The 21,782-nt window shown below is 41.2% G+C and overlaps 1 protein-coding gene across 1 annotated transcript in view; it reads right to left on the bottom strand.

The window, feature by feature from the left end:
* Positions 1 to 21,782, bottom strand: part of CEP95 (centrosomal protein 95) — a 118,757-nt gene that overhangs the window by 37,841 nt on the left and 59,134 nt on the right. Inside the window, 4 exon segments of the mRNA XM_053721528.1 lie at positions 457 to 601; positions 7,619 to 7,711; positions 8,754 to 8,912; positions 8,914 to 8,945. Coding sequence (XP_053577503.1) covers positions 457 to 601; positions 7,619 to 7,711; positions 8,754 to 8,912; positions 8,914 to 8,945 — 429 coding nt within the window.

Raw genomic sequence — 21,782 nt, forward strand, 5'->3', positions numbered from 1 at the left:
ATCATGTTATTTCCCTACTAAGTTTTAATAAAGTTTACTATGAAATCTTGTGAGATTTAAGTAAAATATCATGAGATCAAAGTAAAGCAAAGTGTGACATCAGCAATGATAAAGCCGATTGGCTGTTTCTCCTACCCCCCAATATGCAGATGACAGTAGCCAACGGATAACTTCACAGAGCACCTACTGTTGTCAGATGGAGAAATTTTGAAGTAAAATATCTTCCTTTTTACATATAGATGTTCAGCTGCTATTGTCTAGTCAGCTTTTTACTGTATGCTGCATCACTTTCAGGTGATTTAACATATGGGTATTATGTCCCTTTAAGTATATTTTAAGATTTTTGGATAGGTGTTTTACCTCCTGCAAGTTTCAGTTTTGGAGAATATGTACAAAACAAACTAGGTAGGAATTATTGAATGATTAATGGGAAGCTCATTATTCTGACATCCTTACGTGTAGAAGCTTTCCTAGGCTTATTGAAGCTTGGCATTCCATGGCTGGATTTTGGAGTCTGCACAATTTTTTTCTCACCATAAACCTTCGCCGGGTGAGACTTTTTCAGAGGTTCTTTAAATATATTTTCTTTGCATTCTTGTTCCTTTGCAGGAAGAGAATCAAAAACAGATATATATATATAAAAAAAATATAACACAATTGTTAGGGTTAATGAAAATAGTGATTGAATATTTCATAAATCACTACAAAACTAAAAACGGTTAACATAAGAGAAAAAAGAAAAAAAAAAAAAGAAGATGATCAGAGGACAAAGGGACAGTCTACTCCAAAATTATTATTGTTTAAAAGTTATAAAAGTATATTAATAGAACAATGTTGGTTGTGCAAAGCTGAGGAATAGGTAGTAAAGGAGTTCTAAATCTTTTTAAATTTCTACCTGTTTCTTTGCCCCTGCAGGTCACCTTTATCTAAGTGCATTTTATTAGCTTTCCACAACAAGACAGTGCTAGTTAATGTGTGTCATATAGATAACATTGTGCTCACTCCAGTGGAGTTACAAATAAGACTGTATTGATACTAGTGGGATATTCAACTCCTGGCCAGCAGGAAGAGGCAAAGAGCACCCCAGTAAAGCTGTTAAGTAACTTCCCTTACCCATAATCCCCTGTTATTCAGCTGAAGGAAAATGGAAAAAAGAAAACACGAAAGGGTATAATGGTGCCTGAGGTTTACTAAAAAAAAACAACTGTTGATTTATAATAAAAAAAAAAAAAAAACAGCGGGTCGTGGACTCTCCATGCCCAGAAAATGTATCGGTAAGCATACAGTTTTCTCTCCTATGGCATGGAGAGTCCACAATATCATTCCAATTACTAATGGGAACCAATACCCAAGCTAGAGGACACAAAATGAACAGGGAAGGATTTTAGAGTGTGCACAACATCCAAGTTATGCAAAAAGACGTTCCTTATGAGAAAAAGGATTAGGAACAACAATTTCCTTTTGATCCGACACCACCTTAGGGAGAAAACCCAATTTAGTATGAAGGACCGCCTTATCTGCATGAAAAATAAGGTACGGGGAAATCACACTGCAGAGCTGAAAGCTCAGAAACTCTGCGAGTGGAAGAAATAGCAAGGAGAAACAAAACCTTCCAAGATAACAGTTTTATATCAACAACATGCATCGGCTCAAATGGAGCCTGCTGCAAAAACTTTAAGAACTAAAGGAGGAATAACAGGTTAAACACAGGCCTGATTCTGACCAGGGTCTGAACAATAGCTTGAACATCTGGTAAATCTGCCAGACGTTTGTTGCAAAAGGATAGACAGCGCAGAAATCTGACCTTTCAGAGTACTGACTGACAACCCTTTCTCCAGGCCATCCTCAAGAAACGATAAAATTCGGGGTATCCTCACCTTTAGCTTCACACAAAAAAAAAGAAAGGGATTTATGTCATATCTTATGATAAATCCTATGAGTAACAGGTTTATGAGCATGAAGCATAGTATCAATGACCGCTTCCAAAAACCACGTCTAGACAGTACTAGGCATTCAATCTCCAAGCAGTCAGCTTCAGAGAATTTAGATTTGGATTGAGGAATAGACCCTGAATTAGAAGACCCTTCCTCAGAGGTAATCTCCAAGGTGTAAGAGGCGACATCTTCACCAGATCCGCAAACCAGATCCTGCGAGGCCAGGCAGGAGCTATTAGAATCACAGACACTCTCTCCTGCTTGATACGAGCAATGACTCGTGAAAGGAGAGCAAACTGAGGAAACTGGTATGCTAGCCCGAATTCCCAAGGAGCCGCCAGATCATCTATCAGAGCGGCTTGAGTATCTCTTGACCTTGAACCTTACTTTTGGAAGCTTGGCGTTTTGATGAGACACCATCAGATCCAACTCCGGAACCCCCCCACCTGAGGGTTATCCTGGAGAACACTTCCAGATTGAGAGCCACTCTCCGGGATGAAAAGTCTGTCTGCTCAGAAATTCCGCCTCCCAATTGTCTATCTGCCATCCACATTCCAGGAGTGGATGGCAGATAGACAATTGAGAGCTTCCGCCCACTGCAGAATGCGAGTCCCCTCCTTCATGGCCAAGGAACTCAGAGTGCCTCCCTGGTGGTTGATGTAAGCCACTAAGGTGATGTTGCCCGACTGGAATCTGATAAACCGGACTAAAGATAATTAAGGCCAAGCTGTCAAGGCATTGAAGATTGCTCTCAACTCCAAGATGTTTAAGGGAAGAAAAGACTCGCCCTGAGCCTTCAGAAAACCACAAACAGCTTCCCAGCCTGACAGGCTGGCATCCGTAGTCACAATCACCCAGGAAGGTCTCAGGAAGCAATTGCCCCGAGACAGATGTTCCTGTGAAAATCCACCACGAGAGAGAGTCTCTTGTTAAAGTAAAAACAATGAACCCAAAACACGGGATCCTAGTAGGGGGCTCTCTAATGACAAAAATTCACAATATTGGAAAATGAAATGAGGTCAAATGAAATAAAATAAATTAAAGGAAAATAAGAAAAATGAACAATATAATACACACACACAAAATATATAATAAATATAAAATATATATAAGAAAAATAACACTCAAACCCAAAAAAGGATAAACGGACAGTCTCAAATTCAAATCCAGAATCCAGGTGGGTAGAGTAATAAAGTTCTGCCAATTCTGTATTACAGGACAGGTCAGCTGCTCTCTCCTTACATCAAATGTAGAAAGACATCTGGAAAAAACATGGGAAGACAAAAAAGATGCGCATGTGTGTACCAGTAGAGAGATCTAATAAAGTTGGAGAAATCACACCAGGGTACTCACATTCATCCAGAGCACTCATACAGTGCTATCAGGCACGCACTGAGCAACTGCAGCAGCCCAGCTTGCTGTGGATCCTATATGGCAGCAGGAACAAGACCAGTCCAAAAGGATTCCAGGGAAGCTGCATCAGCACAGGCAACACCAAACACTGGTGAAAAGTTCCAGGGATAAGCTCAATAACAGAGCACCGGCTTATCAGAACAAAAAGTTCAGTCCCAATGGGGATGGGATGAAGGTGGTGTATAATAAAAGAATCCAGTGGTGGTTCCAAATATAAAATATAAAAGGTTTATTAAAAAAAAAATAATAAAAGCAAGAACCAACAGGTAGGGCAAATGCTTGTCCTCCTTGTATCAATGGATGAAGGACAAGCATTTTCCCTACCTGTTGGTTCTTGCTTTTATTATTATTTTTTTAATAAACCTTTTATATTTTATATTTGAAACCACCACTGGATTCTTTTATTATACACCACCTTCATCCCATCGCCATTGGGACTGAACTTTTTGTTCTGATAAGCCGGTGCTCTGTTATTGAGCTTATCCCTGGAACTTTTCACCCAGTGTTTGGTGTTGCCTGTGCTGATCCAGCTTCCCTGGAATCCTTTTGGACTGGTCTTGTTCCTGCTGCCATATAGGATCACAGCAAGCTGGGCTGCTGCAATTGCTCAGTGCGTGCCTGATAGCACTGTATGAGTGCTCTGGATGAATGCGAGTACCCTGGTGTGATTTCTTCAACTTTATTGGATCTCTCTACTGGTACACACATGCGCCTCTTTTTTGTCTCCCCATGTTTTTTCCAGATCTCTTGTTAAAGTGAAGGTCAATTTGGATGAATTAGTTCTCGGTTTTTAATAAACCTATTTTTCTTCCTCTGCCCGCTTCCTCTGCCCGTCGCAAGCCCTCTTCGCAGGTCTGATGTAAGAAGGCTTCCAACGGCCCGAGGGGAATCGCTGGAGCGACATTCAGGATTAAAAAGGTAAGTTTTTGAAGAAAAGAAGTGAAATTTCAATTTTGATGAATTAAAGTGCCCTTGTTTTTAATAGGTTTATTAAAAACCAGGAAACTAATTCATCCAAATTGACCTTCACTTTAAGGGGTCCAGATTTATCCCTTTGCGATAAATCTGAATGGTCTCCATTCCATTGACTGAGCATGCAAAGTTGAAGCGGACGCAGATTGAACAAGCAAAAGGAATTATGTCCATGGAAGCCACCATCCGACCAATAAACCTCCATGTATTGAGCCACTGTTGGGCAAAGGGCAGTCTGGAGAGAAAGACAAGAAGCTTAGATTTTCTGACGTCCATCAGGAACATCTTCATGGACAGGGAATCTATGATCGTCCCTAGGAAACACACTTGTGTAGTTAAAACTAGAGAACTCGTTTCCACATTCACTTTCCACCTGTGAGAATGTAGAAAAGACATCTCTGTATGAGATTTCGCTAGTTGAAAAGAGGACGCTCTGAACTAAGATGTCGTCCTAGATAAGGCGCCACAGCAATTCCCTGGGATCTGAACACTACCAATAGGGCTCCCAGAGCCTTTGTTAATATTACGGGAGCTGTGGCAAGACCAAACGGAAGGGCAATAAACTGGAAATGCTTGTCCAGAAAGGCAAATCTTAGAAACCGGTAATGTTCCCTGTGAATGGGAACATGTAAATATGCGTCCTTCAGGTATATTGTCGTCATGAACTGACCTTCCTGAACCAATGGAAGAATGGAACGAATAGTTTCCATCTTGAAGGAAGGAACCCTGAGGAATTTGTTGAGACACTTTAGATCTAGGATAGGATGGAAAGTTCCCTCCTTCTTGGGAACCACAGATTTGAACATAATCCTAGACCTTGTTCCTCTAGGGACAGGTACAATAACTTCCAAGGATGATAGGTATTTTACGCAATTTAAGAAGGCCTCCCTCTTTACCTGGTTTGAGGATAGTCTTGACAGGAGAAATCTGCCCCTTGGAGGGCAAGACTTGAATACTATCTTGTAACCCTGGGATACTATGTCCACAGCCCACGGATCTGGGACATTGCGTACCCAAGCCTGACGAAAAAGAGAAAGCCTGCCCCCCACCTGATCCAAAATCGGATTGGGGGTGGACCCTTCATGCCGATTTAGAATCAGTGGAAGGCTTCTTGTTTTGCTTTCCTTATTCCAAGGCTGGCTGGATTTCCAAGAGGACCTGAATTGGACTGGTTTGGAAGAAGAGAAGGATGTTTTCTGTCCCTCAAAGTTGTGAAAGGAACGAAAATTAGAAGTCTGTCGACCCTTAGGTCTATTCTTCTTGTCCTGACGTAGGAAAGATTCCTTTTCACCCGTAATCTCTGAAATGATCAGGTCCAAATAGCATTTTGCCTTTAGAAGGTAAAGCCAAAAAGATACATCAACCGACCAAGATTTTAACCACAGAGCCCTGTGAGCTAGAACAGTGAAGCTAGACAGTTCCTAATTACCTGCATGTTGGCATCACAGATAAAGGTATTGGCCAGTTAAAAAGGGGAGTAATTTGTCTTAGCTAAACATGAGGAACAAAATTGCACAGGTAAAACAATTTCAGCCTCTAAACATAATAAACATTTATCCATAGAGATAGACTGATCCTGTTCTGAGTCCATAGCTACTATCCTATTCAAATGAGGAAAAAAAAAATATATATGAGCAAAATACTTATTAATTTGAGCCCAAAATATTTATTTAAAAACCTCTAAGTGCAACCTCAGGCAAAAGCGTCTGCCCTGAGGCTCCTACCGTAAACAGAGTAAGATCCCACTAATAAGAGGAGCGATAGTCGTCAGCAGAGATCCTATCCAACAAGAGAAAAAGTCGATCAGCAAAAAACAGTAAAGTCAGCACTTTTAAACTCACGCCGCTCCGATACAGTGGAAATGCAGAGGTCAAGTGATCGGCCACAAAAAGAACTGCGCCAGAGATAAGTAAGTGTGCGAAAGTGAAAAACGGCCTAATAAAGTACCCTTCATTATAAACGTTAAGATAAAGCTGATTTTGGACAAATATAAATAAAAAAGACCCCCTGCCAAGTAAATTAAGGGGGGAAGCAAGTAAGCTGCATTAACCCTTAAGTCTCTCTTCTCATTTATAAAGTGCCTGTAGTCTGCCTTAAAACATATTGACCCTGTTGCCAATAAAGTTGCCCTTGAAAGTACCCTTAACCATAGAAGGATAAACCGAGTCCCAAATATATCCACTTGAGGGTTAACCTCAAAAATGCTGTCCTTCAGTACCTAGAAGGCAAAAGCACTTACCTGTGGATCCAGCTGCAGGGCAGATAACAGCTACTAAGCTGTGACCAGTAGTAAAAGAAACAACAGAGTAACCAACCCTGGCTTTCTGCAAAGGGGTAGCAAAAGTGTTAAAAGTAAAGCAAAGACCACCTCGCTGCCTTCTAACTGCTAAAAGCCACCACTACTTCTTACTAAAGAGATTGACGTGGACACAGCTAGACCCCAATCCTTGCTTGCACGGAAAAGTACCCATAAAAGGATTAAATATCTTCAGACACCGTATTCGCAAAGCCTCCATTGACAGAAGCTAAGAGAATGACTGGGGGTTATGGGTAAGGCAGTTACACTTAACAGCTTTGCTGGGGTGCTCTGTGCTCCTACTGCTGGCCAGGAGTTGAATATCCCACTAATAATTGGAATGATGTCATGGACTCTCCATGCCATAGGAAAGAAAAAAGGGATTATATATCTTTTCAAACAAGAACAATTTTAGAGTAGACTGTTCTTGGAAGCAAAACAAAAAAAAATGAGAAATAACATTTTCCAATGGCAGAAATGCTGCAAAATACTAATTCTTAAGGGGCATGACAAACATATGAGCGAATACTACACCAGCTGCAATGTATCTGATAACCTGTTTGAGGTGGAAGAAAGTAGAAACCCAAATGGTGCTATATATAAATAGTGTTTATTATGTGCTGGGAGGTAATGTATGAACTAATATCTGATGTGTTTGGATAGGACACAACACCCCAGAACTGTAGCAGAATCTTTTGTTGCACTTCTAGAAACTACCTAATATTGCAACATCATATTTTATGAAGATTTGTATCTAGTTATATAAATTGTATTGTACCGCTTACCAAGATTTTTGTAAACGTCTGTTACAGAATCCAACCTTATTCATATCAATAAATATTTTTTTTAGTATAGTTATGTATCACAGTCATTCCTGAACAGTTTTTGTCATTTCTTCTGCATTATTACAAAATGTATGACAGTTGCTGCTAAATGCACTGAAAGGATAATATAAATACAAATTAAAAATGATAAATGTTGGCAAGACTAGGTTCCAACTTACAGTCTTCTTCAACTGTGCTTTCATTTTTGACAACTTGAGCTTCTCTTTTTCTTCAAAGTCTTTCAACTCATCTTCATAAGCCTTAGACAAAACCTGTATGAAGCAAACATGGGGGACAGTAAATATATATACATTAGTTAGGCCTCATCTTGAGTATTGTGTGCAGTTCTGGAGGCCATATCTTCAGAAGGATATTAACAAACTTGAATCTGTGCAAAGGAGGGCTACCAAAATGGTACATGGTCTAAAAAATAAAAACTTACCAGGATAGGCTCAATGACCTAAATATGTATAGCTTAGAGGAAGAGAAGGGAAAGAGGTGATATGATAGCAACTTTCAAGTACATAAAGGGTTTAGTAAAACTGAGGCTGTGGGTATTTTACATAAAATGGAAAATTCAAGAACAAGGGGTCATGAGCTCAAGCTAAAGGGTAGTAGATTCAGGAGTAATTTGAGGAAGCACTTCTTTACAGAAAGAGTGATTGATTTATGGAATAAACTTCCTCAAGAGGTAGTAGCAACAAACACTGTGGGGGACTTTAAAAATGCATGGGACAAGCATAGGGCTATCCTACGAACTAGATAAGTTTATACTGTTAGGTAAGGTGGGGCAGACTTGCTGGGCCTATGGCTCTTATCTGCCGTCAATATCTATGTTTCTATGTTTCTATGTTTATATATATATATATATATAATATATTATAGACTCCTATGGATTAATAATCTGAAGATATGTGAAAGGGTTAACAGATTACATTATTTCACACTAATCAATATTAACTGCTGAAGAGATGCTAGTTTTGGAGCACACAGAGAGGACAGTGCATGGTTTACACTAGAGTTGCCACTCGATGTCAAGGGGGTCGTCATTTACTATACTTCACCACTTGCCCGGTGCATAGGTTTGTTTTATATTCCCTTTTCTATATCATTGTCATTATGCTTCGTAATAGGTTGATGCTTTTTTAAAACGATAATAACAAAGACAAATACTATAAGAGGCCTCTTCCATTGCCACTTTAAATATAAAAGGCTCTGTAAAGTTTACAGCTGTATAAAACTTATGTCACTTAATACTGAATTGAACTGAAGAATTTGCAGACCTTTTTGCATTGTGTTTTTTCCAGCACTTACTTGTGACTTTGCTCTCTGCAAATCCATCTCTCTCTGTACTTCTCGCCTGATTTTTCCAGTGCTACCTTTGGCTTCCTTGTGAAGAGCATCCTCAAACTGAGCATGGAGGGATTGTCGGGGAGGAGCACGTGGGGGTGGAGAGGAAGACAAAGACCGCGGGCCGGGCAGGTTGTTTTTTCGGATGTTGTGCAGCTGTGTACATACAAATGTGTGTAATGTAAATGAGGGACGCCAGGGGTCACATATTATAAAATTTAGATTTATTATAGGATAGCGTAAAACAACTAAAACTGCTAATTGAATATATTTTTTTTTAAAAAGGGATATATAAGTCAAAAAGCAAATTGATAAAAAAAAAGGCCAAGAAAGATAATTTTGATAAAAGTGTATAATTGAAATAAAAATGCAAAGTTCTCTCTTTTCCATAATAGCATACTCAGGTAGGCTCAGAAGTATGCAAGTCTCTTAAATCTTATATGGCAAAAGTGTAGAGCAATGTTTTACAAACCACTTGTTTAACCCCTTCCTCACGGTACTGACAAAGTTTCGAAGTAAAAAAAATAAGTAAAAATTAAAATCACGCGTTCATGCGATCGCGTAATTTCAATTATGGGATTGGGTCAGGGGGAGTTCTTATGATGCTAGGCACGCCCTCCAGCCCGCGATCCCAGTTAGGACGCCATTATGGCTTCAGTACAGCCAGACGACTAGGACATTCCATGCCATTCTAATGGTGTTACAGCCCAGCACAGTTAGGACGTCATGGATCGTCCTAATGGCGGGAAGGGATTAAAAACATAAATTATGTTTACCTGATAATTTAATTTCCATCGTGGGGAGGAGAGTCCACGGCTTCATTCATTACTGTTGGGAAAACATATACCAAAGCTCTAGAGGACACTGACTGAAACCGGGAGAGTAAAAGGCAGACCCTAGTCTGAGGGCACCACAGCCTGCAAAACCTCTCCCAAAAAACAGCTTCCGCAGAAGCGTCAAATTTGTAAAACTTTGTAAGTGTGTAAGGAGGACCAGGTAGCCGCCTTAAAAATATGCTACATAGAGGCCTCATTCTTGAAGGTCTAAGACGAAGCCACAGCTCTAGTTGAATGAGCCGTGATCCTCTGAGGAGGCTTATGTCCCGCTGTCTCATAGGCCAAGCGAATCAAGCTCCTCAAACAAAAAGGACAAAGTAGTAGAAAAGGCTTTCTGCCCCTTGCGCTTTCCTGAATACACCACAAAAAGAGAGATGAACTTTAAAAGGCACGAACCACATCCAGGTTATGAAGTAACCTCTGCTTAGAAGAAGAAGGGTTAGGACACAAAAGAAGAAACCACTATTTCCTGATTGATGTTACGGTTAGACACCACCTTGGGGAAAAAAAAACCAAACCAGTGCGAAGCAAAGCCTTATCCCATGAAAAACCACATAAGACACTCTGCGTGCCGATGCAATGTCTAACAGGAAGAGAACCTTCCAGGGACAGAATATTAATGTCAATGGAATGCATAGTCTCAAATGTAACCTTCTGCAATACCTTAAGGACCAGTTAAGCTCCATGGGGGAGCAGACTATCTAAAGACAGCCTGATTCTAGACAGAGCCTGAACAAAAGATTGTAATGTCAAAGAGCTCAGCGATTTTGCCAAAATCTGTCCCTTTAAGGAATTGGCGGCAAGACCCTTCTCCAAACCGTCTTGGAGAAAGGACAGAATCCTTGATACCTTATGCCAAGGATATCCATGCTTCTCACACCAGGACAAGTCCTCCACACACCTTAAGGTAGATGCGACGAGTTACTGGCTTTCTTGCTTGAATTAGAGTATCAATCACACTTTCAGAAAAGTCTCTCTTGGCCAAGACTAGGCGTTCAAACTCCTCGCAGTCAGCCTCAGAGAATCAAGATTTTGATGTTGAATAAGGACCTTGTTCCAGCAGATCCCTGCGACAGGGTAACCTCCACAGCGGAGAGGATGACATCCCAACAGATCCGCAAACCACGTCCTCCGTGGCCAAGATGGAGCAATCAGAATGGCCGAAGCTCGCTCCTGTTTGATGCGTGCCACTACAAGAGGTAGAAAAGGTAACGGTGGAAAAATGTAAGCTAGGCTGAACCCCCAAAGCACTGCTAAAGCATCTGTCAGCACTGCCTGGGGATCCCTGAACCTCGACCCGTATTGGGGTAGCTTGCAATTGAGTCTGGACGCCATGGGATCTATCTCCGGCGTTCCCCATATGAGACAAATCTCTGCAAATACTTCGGGCGTGAAGAGACCATTCCCTCGGAGGGAAGGATTGCCTGCTGAGAAAGTCTGCTACCTAGTTGTCCACACCTGGAATGTGGATCGCTGCAAGCGAGCAGCTGTGGAACTCCGTCCACTCCAAAATCTGAGACACCTCCCTCATTGCTAGGTAGCTCCGCGTACTCCCCTGATGGTTGATGTAAGCCACAGAGGTAATATTATCGGTCTGGAATCTTAACGACCCCAGAGGAGGCCATGCCTTCAGAGCATTGTAGATTGCTCAGTGCTCCAGAATATTTATCAGAAGGAGAGACTCCTCCCGGGACCATTTTCCTTGTGCTATCCTGTCACCCCAAACAGCTCCCCAACCAGCCAGACTCGCGTCTGTGGTCACAATGTCCCAGGACGGTCTCAAGAAGGATGTCCCCAAGGACAGTTGCTCCGGACGGATCCACCAAGAGAGGGAGATCCGAGTCCGAGCATCCATGGATATCTGCTGTGATAGATCTGAATGATCGCCGTTTCACTGTCTCAACATGCACAATTGAAGAGGTCCGAGATGGAACCAGGCGAATGGAATGACGTCTATGCTGGAAACCATGAGTCCGATCACCTCCATACACTGAGCTACCGAGGGGCTTAAGGAGGACTGAAGGGCAAGACAAGAGGACACAATCTTTCGGCGTCGATGGTCTGTGAGAAATATTTTCATGGACAGAGTCTATTATCGTGCCCAGGAACTCCACCCTGTTGCTGGGAACCAGGGAACTCTTTCCGGAGTTGATCTTCCAACCGTGAGACTGGAGCAAAAGAAGAAGAGCCTTCGAATGGTCCTCTGCGAGACTGAGCGACGGCATCTGGATTAGGATGTCGTCCAGATAGGGTTGCCACAGCAATGCCTCTGGATCTGGCCACTGCAAGTAGCGCCCCAGAACCTTCGTGAAGACTCTCTGGGCCATCGCCAGACCAAAGGGGAGGGCCACAGAAACCAAAAGTGTTGGTCCAGAAACGCAAATTTTAGGAACTTGAAGTGGCCCCTGTGAATTGGCACATGAAGTTAAGCGTCCTTCAAGTCTATAGTTGTCATGAACTGTCCCTCTTGAACTAGGGGCAGTATAGCTCTGATCGTTTCCATTTTGAACGATGGAACACTCAGAAACTTGAGGTCCAGAATCGGGCAGAACGTGCCCTCCTTCTTTGAAAACCACAAAAAGATTTGAATAGTTCCCGAGACCCCTTGCTGCTTGGGGTACTGGTACGATAACACCGAGAAAGGAGAGATCCTTCACACTCTAGAAAGGCTTCTCTATTTTCTGGTCTTGAAGACAGGTTTAACAGGAGGACACTGCCTCTGGACGGATGAAATCTAAAAACCCTATCCTGTAACCCTGGGCAACAACTTCCAGAACCCAAGGGTCCTGAATGTCCTGCAACCAGGCTTCTAATAAGAGAGATAATCTGCCCCCTACTTGGTCCAGAGAGCGGCGGGGGGCCACCCCTTCATGCCAATTTTGTCTTAGCGGGCTTCTTGCTCTGCTTAGACATGTTTCAAGAATAAGTCGGCTTCCAAGTTCCCTTGGACTGGTCCCGCTTTCACAGTAGGCTGCTGGTGCTGGGCCTTGTGCGCACAAAAGGGACAAAAAAAGTAGATCCTTTAGGCTTAGCCTTCTTATACTGGGGTAGGAAAGCTCCCTTGCCTCCCCGTAACCGTGGATATGATCGAATCGAATCCTGGACCGAACAGAATCTTTCCTTGAAAAGGCAGGGACAACAGCCTTGACATAGAGGTCATGTCCGCAGACCAAGACTTTAACCACAGAGCCCTGTGAGCTAAAAAAAACCCGGAAAAACCTGACACCTTTGCGTTCAGGCGAATAATTTGCATATTGGTATAACAGATGAAAGAATTGGTGACCTTCAGCGCCTTACAGTAATCTTATCCTGTATCTTGTCGATGGAAGTCTCTCCCTTGATCATTTCACACAGGGATTCACACAAATATGCCACAGCTCTGGAAAAACGCGGCTATGGCCGTTGCCGGCTGAAAAACAAACCCAGTGTGTTGAAACATGTTCTTTAACATGTTTTCCAACTTTTTATCCATGGGCTCTTTAAAACGACGAACTATCCTTGAGGGAATAGTTGTCCGCTTCGCAATCGTTGAGATAGCACCATCCACCTTAGGGACAGTACCCCACTGCTCAAGCTGAGAGTCCGGAACGGGGAACAGTTTCTTAAAGGCAGAAAAAGGGGGAAAGGAAGAACCTAATCACTTCCATTCATTCTTAATAATATTAGCCATCTTAACAGGAACCCAGGAAGGCATGAGGCACCACCCTGTCCTCATATACCTTATCAAGCTTAGGATTAGCAGGTTCCTCCGGAAGCTTCGGTTCCGGAACCTCCAGAGTAGCAAGCACTTGCTTCAGCAAAAAGCGCAAATTCTCTATCCTAAACCTAAAGTCAGGCTCCTCCGCAGCAGGAGGTTTAGATGACTCAGACTCCGACCCAGAAGGGGCTTTCCTCCGAAGAGTTGGCGTGGGCCCTCGTCATCGTATATCGCCTCTGATATTTCCATAGGTGTAGACAACCCCCAGGGCCGGGCCCTCCATAATACACCCTATGCTTGCACTTAGCAGAACGTGGTAAGGCATGGATCACTTTCGATACCACCGCTTGCAGTTGATCCGCAAAATCTGACGGCTAACAAAATATCTCCCGCAGGAGTAATGGTAGGACCCTGGGGCACTGCATGTGCAATTGGAGATGAAGGCAGGGAACGCACCTCATGGGACGGGGAACCCTCAGAGGTGGATGGCTCAGTAGTACTAAACATACGTTTACTTTTAGATATTGTAACTTTATCAAGGCATGTGGAACATAGTTGAGCAGGCTGTTCTACCAGAACCTCCTCATAAACACAGGAATGAGACCTTGTTAAAGAGAGAGAACCCTCTAACGCGTCTAGGGCTGCAACTAACGATTATTTGGCCGATTATTTTTTCGATTAATCGACTAATCGGATAAAAAGAGAATCAATAATAGTTTTCTATGTTTTAAATAAAATCCACATAATGAGTGTTACAAATATAAACTTCAGACTAAAACTTTACATTAACACAACTGTTTCTTCAATTTTTATGCAGCAGAGCACAGTTTTATAATTAAACAAAACAAAACCACAAACTGTTTGAAAAGAGGTAGAACTAGAAAAAGTTAGACTATGACTGTTAATAACATTCTGTTATTCACTCTTTCAGAAACTTTGCATTGAAAAGCAAACATCTCAACATGTCCATATGCTTCTGACTAAGGCTGGTTCTCTGTTTGCAGCTATATTTCCTACAGCAGAGAAAAGGCTGTTGAGGTGTATAAGTAGGGTTTTGCCAATTTCACCAAAGTTGGATATTTATCTTTGTTAGCTCTTCACCAATGCTAAGTGTATTCTACCTTGGCAAGGGGCCTTTCAATAAAGTAACCCTTGACTTCATTCTAACATAAAAATATCTTGAATATCTATATGCAATGGTAAATAACCAACTATAAGGTTAGGGGAAATATCTAGTCCGCTCTAAAAATAACATATATACTTAGAAAGGTTGAATCTGGTACATATTATCACAATTTATTAAAAATATAAAAAAAAACAATAAAAACAAAATCAAAAAGCGCTAAGGACTGTATATCAATAACAGGACAAAGCCTTACATATTTATTTATACAGTACATATAATCAGCAATAGCATGCAATACGCTAATAATTGTGCAAACAGATAATAGTGCACATCAATTTAAATATCTCCTATCAATCTAGGGGCTAGCTGTAAATAACAAGCTCAGCACTATATAATGAAAAGCATAGTTCAAAATCATCAGATTTAATATAAACAATCTAAATGATGACTATTATATCTGGGTTGCACATAAGCCAGGGGTAGTTGTAAACTTATACTGTCCTGAAAAAGTGAAAAGTAGACGTCTATAGACGTCCTTTAGGCTAAGGATATAGCCATAAAACACAATACCATGTGCAGGAGTTCATTGGAGTGAAGTAGCTGGTGTTGTGCACAGACCAACTAATCGCAAACCGATTAATCGATTATGAGATTCGCTGACAACTATTTTCATAATCGATTATTATCGATTATGACGATTAGTTGTTGCAGCTCTAAATGCGTCAGAGTCCTCCATAGCTTGCGCTTTTATTACGGACTAGATTAACTTAATAAATAGGCACCTTTATAACCTCCACTGGCCGGGGCATTTACCACCTCCTATGACCCAGACTAAAGAAACTGTTTCATCTCTTGCACCGCTGATCAACAGAGGAAGAGAGATAGCCACACCCTGTCACATGGAATGCCTAGCAGGACCGCCCCTGCACTAAGGAGAAAAACGAGCCAAAAAAGGGCCGAGCAATACTCCCGTAAGTAATCTGAAAGTTCCACACATTGCCAGAGCCTCATCTCGCACATAACGCAGCAATGACACAAAAAATATCATGTATAAACCCCCCCTGTTCAATAATCCCCTTTCCAGGAATATTAACCCTTGATTCTTTAAAGATGAAAGAACTTACACTGTGACCCTGTCTTCCATATCATTATTTTGATGGACCACCTGGTACCCTGAATGAGTACCTCCGTCAGAACACTTCCCTTGTCCTGGACATCCCTTTATCCAGAGCAATAGCTCCTGGTATCTCCCTTTGACCACAGTCTAAAGTTATACAGGTGAACAGAATTGAGGCAACAACAAAAATGAACACTTTATTTAAAAGCAGCACACATTTATACACCCTGGAATTCCAGAGTCAGAGAGCTTCAGGTTACAGAGGGCATTGGTTAAACAGTAAAGCAAACATATGAACAATACATCAAACCTCTAACAATTGTCTATTCACAGGTAAAACAGATTAACATATCAAGTTAATTAACTGGGGAGGAAAGCATGCTCAGACAATCTGATTTTGGGCAGTCTAGTTAACATAATCACACAGGAACACAATCAGTTTAACCAGACTCCTGAAACACAATCAGATCAGAAACGTAAATAAAATACTTCTTATTACAAAATATAAAAACAGCTCTTATTAACTATAAACCAAGTGGGCATAAAGGACTTAATAGAGTCACAATTGCTCCCACAAAGGGCACTCACACCCTGTACCCATCCTGTATTTATGCATACAGGGTGACATAGCCATAAGACAGAGTTATGAAAGTACATGGGGTGTCCATTTCCATGCAGTCTCTGGGTATCCTTAAGCCCATGTACCTCCTGCCCAAAGAAAGTTCCATAACAGGCCCTCAGATCTTGGTGGCTTGAAACGATCTTACCAGAATCTACGCTGAGGAACAAGAACACAGCCCTTCAAGTGTGACAGGTTAGTAGTCTCGCTCCCGACATGGACTTGAGTGCAGAAAGCAGGCAGCGAAACTCGTCAACGCTGATTGCTTGTAGAGCTGTTAATATGAGTTGGGATGGTTTTGCAGAAAGACTCTCCCTGCATCTCTGGACTCTAACTTTCACCCAGGCTCTCACTGAGAAGCTGACAGGACTACTTAAAACTCCAGTCCCAATGCAAAGAGTACTACCCTCCATAAGAGACTACTCCGATCTTCGGCACTTCTCTGCCATCCTCCTGTGACGAAAGGCAAAGAATGACTGGGGAATGGGGGGAGTGGGGGAGGTATTTAAGCCTTTGGCTGGGGTGTCTTTGCCTCTTCCTGGTGGCCATGTTCTTAGTTCCCAACAGTAATGAATGAAGCCATGGACTCTCCTCCCCTTTAGATGGAAAACATAATTTATGTAAGAACTTACCTGATAAATTCATTTCTTTCATATTAGCAAGAGTCCATGAGCTAGTGACGTATGGGATATACATTCCTACCAGGAGGGGCAAAGTTTCCCAAACCTCAAAATGCCTATAAATACACCCCTCACCACACCCACAAATCAGTTTAACGAATAGCCAAGAAGTGGGGTGATAAGAAAAAAGTGCGAAAGCATAAAAAATAAGGAATTGGAATAATTGTGCTTTATACAAAAAAAATCATAACCACCACAAAAAAGGGTGGGCCTCATGGACTCTTGCTAATATGAAAGAAATGAATTTATCAGGTAAGTTCTTACATAAATTATGTTTTCTTTCATGTAATTAGCAAGAGTCCATGAGCTAGTGACGTATGGGATAATGACTACCCAAGATGTGGATCTTTCCACGCAAGAGTCACTAGAGAGGGAGGGATAAAATAAAGACAGCCAATTCCGCTGAAAAATAATCCACACCCAAAATAAAGTTTAAATTATAAGCAGAAGATTCAAACTGAAACAGCTGCCTGAAGTACTTTTCTACCAAAAACAGCTTCAGAAGAAGAAAACACATCAAAATGGTAGAATTTAGTAAAAGTATGCAAAGAAGACCAAGTTGCTGCTTTGCAAATCTGATCAACCGAAGCTTCATTCCTAAACGCCCAGGAAGTAGAAACTGACCTAGTAGAATGAGCTGTAATCCTTTGAGGCGGAGTTTTACCCGACTCAACATAAGCATGATGAATTAAAGATTTCAACCAAGATGCCAAAGAAATGGCAGAGGCCTTCTGACCTTTCCTAGAACCGGAAAAGATAACAAATAGACTAGAAGTCTTTCGGAAATTCTTAGTAGCTTCAACATAATATTTCAAAGCTCTAACAACATCCAAAGAATGCAATGATCTCTCCTTAGAATTCTTAGGATTAGGACACAATGAAGGAACCACAATTTCTCTACTAATGTTGTTAGAATTCACAACCTTAGGTAAAAATTTAAAAGAAGTTCGCAACACCGCCTTATCCTGATGAAAAATCAGAAAAGGAGACTCACAAGAAAGAGCAGATAATTCAGAAACTCGTCTGGCAGAAGAGATAGCCAAAAGGAACAAAACTTTCCAAGAAAGTAATTTGATGTCCAACGAATGCATAGGTTCAAACGGAGGAGCTTGAAGAGCCCCCAGAACCAAATTCAAACAAGGAGGAGAAATTGACTTAATGACAGGTTTTATACGAACCAAAGCTTGTACAAAACAATGAATATCAGGAAGATTAGCAATCTTTCTGTGAAAAAGAACAGAAAGAGCAGAGATTTGTCCTTTCAAGGAACTTGCAGACAAACCTTTATCCAAACCATCCTGAAGAAATTGTAAAATTCTCGGAATTCTAAAAGAATGCCAGGAAAAATGATGAGAAAGACACCAAGAAATATAAGTCTTCCAGACTCTATAATATATCTCCCTAGATACAGATTTACGAGCCTGTAACATAGTATTAATCACAGAGTCAGAGAAACCTCTTTGACTAAGAATCAAGCGTTCAATCTCCATACCTTTAAATTTAAGGATTTGAGATCCTGATGGAAAAAAGGACCTTGCGACAAAAGGTCTGGTCTTAACGGAAGAGTCCACGGTTGGCAAGAGGCCATCCGGACAAGATCTGCATACCAAAACCTGTGAGGCCATGCTGGAGCTACCAGCAGAACAAACGAGCATTCCTTCAGAATCTTGGAGATTACTCTTGGAAGAAGAACTAGAGGCGGAAAGATATAGGCAGGATGATACTTCCAAGGAAGTGACAATGCATCCACTGCTTCTGCTTGAGGATCCCTGGATCTGGACAGATACCTGGGAAGTTTCTTGTTTAGATGAGAGGCCATCAGATCTATTTCTGGAAGTCCCCACATTTGAACAATCTGAAGAAATACCTCTGGGTGAAGAGACCATTCGCCCGGATGTAACATTTGGCGGCTGAGATAATCCGCTTCCCAATTGTCTATACCTGGGATATGAACCGCAGAAACTAGACAGGAGCTGGATTCCGCCCATACCAGAATTCGAGATACTTCCTTCATAGCCAGAGGACTGTGAGTCCCTCCTTGATGATTGATGTATGCCACAGTTGTGACATTGTCTGTCTGAAAACAAATGAACGATTCTCTCTTTAGAAGAGGCCATGACTGAAGAGCTCTGAAAATTGCACGTTCCAAAATATTGATCGGTAATCTCACCTCCTGAGATTCCCAAACCCCTTGTGCTGTCAGAGACCCCCAAACAGCTCCCCAACCTGTCAGACTTGCATCTGTTGAAATTACAGTCCAGGTCGGAAGAACAAAAGAAGCCCCCTGAACTAAACAATGGTGATCTGTCCACCACATCAGAGAGTGTCGTACAATCGGTGTTAAAGATATTAATTGAGATATCTTTGTGTAATCCCTGCACCACTGGTTCAGCATAGAGAGCTGAAGAGGTCACATGTGAAAACGAGCAAAGGGGATCGCGTCCGATGCTGCAGTCATAAGACCTAGAATTTCCATGCATAAAGCTACCGAAGGGAATGATTGTGACTGAAGGTTTCGACAAGCTGATATCAACTTTAGACGTCTCTTGTCTGTCAAAGACAGAGTCATGGACACTGAATCTATCTGAAAACCTAAAAAGGTTACCCTTGTCTGAGGAATCAATGAACTTTTTGGTAAATTGATCCTCCAACCATGATCTTGAAGAAACAACACAAGTCGATTCGTATGATATTCTGCTAAATGTGAAGACTGAGCAAGTACCAAGATATCGTCAAAATAAGGAAATACCACAATACCCTGTTCTCTGATTACAGACAGAAGGGCACCGAGAACCTTTGAAAAAATTATTGGAGCTGTAGCTAGGCCAAACGGTAGAGCCACAAACTGGTAATGCTTGTCTAGGAAAGAGAATCTCAGAAACTGATAGTGATCTGGATGAATCGGAATATGCAGATATGCATCCTGTAAATCTATTGTGGACATATAATGCTCTTGCTGAACAAAAGGCAGGAAAGTCCTTACAGTTACCATTTTGAATGTTGGTATCCTCACATAACGATTCAATATTTTTAGATCCAGAACTGGTCTGAAGGAATTCTCCTTCTTTGGTACAATGAAGAGATTTGAATAAAACCCCAGCCCCTGTTCCAGAACTGGAACTGGTATAATTACTCCAGCCAACTCTAGATCTGAAACACATTTCAGAAATGCTTGAGCCTTCGCTAGGTTTACTGGGACACGGGGAAAGAAAAAATCTCTTTGCAGGAGGCCTTATCTTGAAGCCAATTCTGTACCCTTTTGAAACAATGTTCTGAATCCAGAGATTGTGAACGGAATTGAACCAAATTTCTTTGAAAAAACGTAATCTGCCCCCTACCAGCTGAGCTGGAATGAGGGCCGCACCTTCATGTGGACTTGGGAGCTGGCTTTGGTTTTCTAAAAGGCTTGGATTTATTCCAGACTGGAGATGGTTTCCAAACTGATACCGCTCCTGAGGATGAAGGATCAGGCTTTTGTTCCTTGTTGTGACGAAAGGAACGAAAACGATTATTAGACCTAAATTTACCTTTAGATTTTTTATCCTGTGGTAAAAAAGTTCCTTTCCCTCCAGTAACAGTTGAGATAATAGAATCCAACTGAGAACCAAATAATTTATTACCCTGGAAAGAAAGGGAAAGCAGAGTAGACTTAGAAGACATATCAGCATTCCAAGTTTTAAGCCATAAAGCTCTTCTAGCTAAAATAGCTAGAGACATATACCCGACATCAACTCTAATGATATCAAAGATGGCATCACAAATAAAATTATTAGCATGTTGTAGAAGAATAATAATGCTATGAGAATTATGATCTGTTACTTGTTGCGCTAAAGCTTCTAACCAAAAAGTTGAAGCTGCAGCAACATCCGCTAAAGATATAGCAGGTCTAAGAAGATAACCTGAACACAAGTAAGCTTTTCTTAGAAAGGATTAAATTTTCCTATCTAAAGGATCCTTAAAGGAAGTACCATCTGCCGTAGGAATAGTAGTACGCTTAGCAAGAGTAGAGACAGCCCCATCAACCTTAGGGATTTTGTCCCAAAATTCTAATCTGTCAGATGGCACAGGATATAATTGCTTAAAACGTTTAGAAGGAGTAAAAGAATTACCCAAATTTATTCCATTCCCTGGAAATTACTTCAGAAATAGCACCAGGGACAGGAAAAACTTCTGGAATAACTACAGGAGATTTAAAAACCTTATCTAAACGTTTAGATTTAGTATCAAGAGGACTAGAATCCTCAATTTCTAATGCAATTAGGACTTCTTTAAGTAAAGAACGAATAAATTCCATTTTAAATAAATATGAAGATTTATCAGCATCAACCTCTGAGACAGAATCCTCTGAATCAGAAGAACCAATATCAGTATCAGAATGATGATGTTCATTTAAAAATTCATCTGAAAAATGAGAAGTTTTAAAAGACTTTTTACGGAGGAATAACAGACATAGCCTTCTTAATGGATTTAGAAACAAAATCTCTTATGTTATCAGGAACACTCTGAATATTAGATGTTGACGGAACAGCAACAGGTAATGTAACAGTACTAAAGGAAATATTATCTGCATTAGCAAGTTTGTCATGACAAACAGTACAAACAACAGCTGGAGGAACAGATACCAAAAGTTTACAGAAGATACACTTAGCTTTGGTAGCTCCAGCACCAGGCAGGGATTTTCCAGAAGTATCTTCTGACTCAGCTTCAACGTGGGACATCTTGCAATATGTAATAGAAAAAACAACATATCAAGCAAAATTGATCAAATTCCTTAAATGACAGTTTCAGGAATGGGAAAAAAATGCCAGTGAACAAGCTTCTAGCAACCAGAAGCACAAAATAATGAGACTTAAATAATGTGGAGACAATAGTGACGCCCATATTTTTTTAGCACCAAAAAAGACGCCCACATTATTTG

This window comes from Bombina bombina, chromosome 1 (assembly GCF_027579735.1).
Source record: "Bombina bombina isolate aBomBom1 chromosome 1, aBomBom1.pri, whole genome shotgun sequence".
Taxonomy (NCBI): domain Eukaryota; kingdom Metazoa; phylum Chordata; class Amphibia; order Anura; family Bombinatoridae; genus Bombina; species Bombina bombina.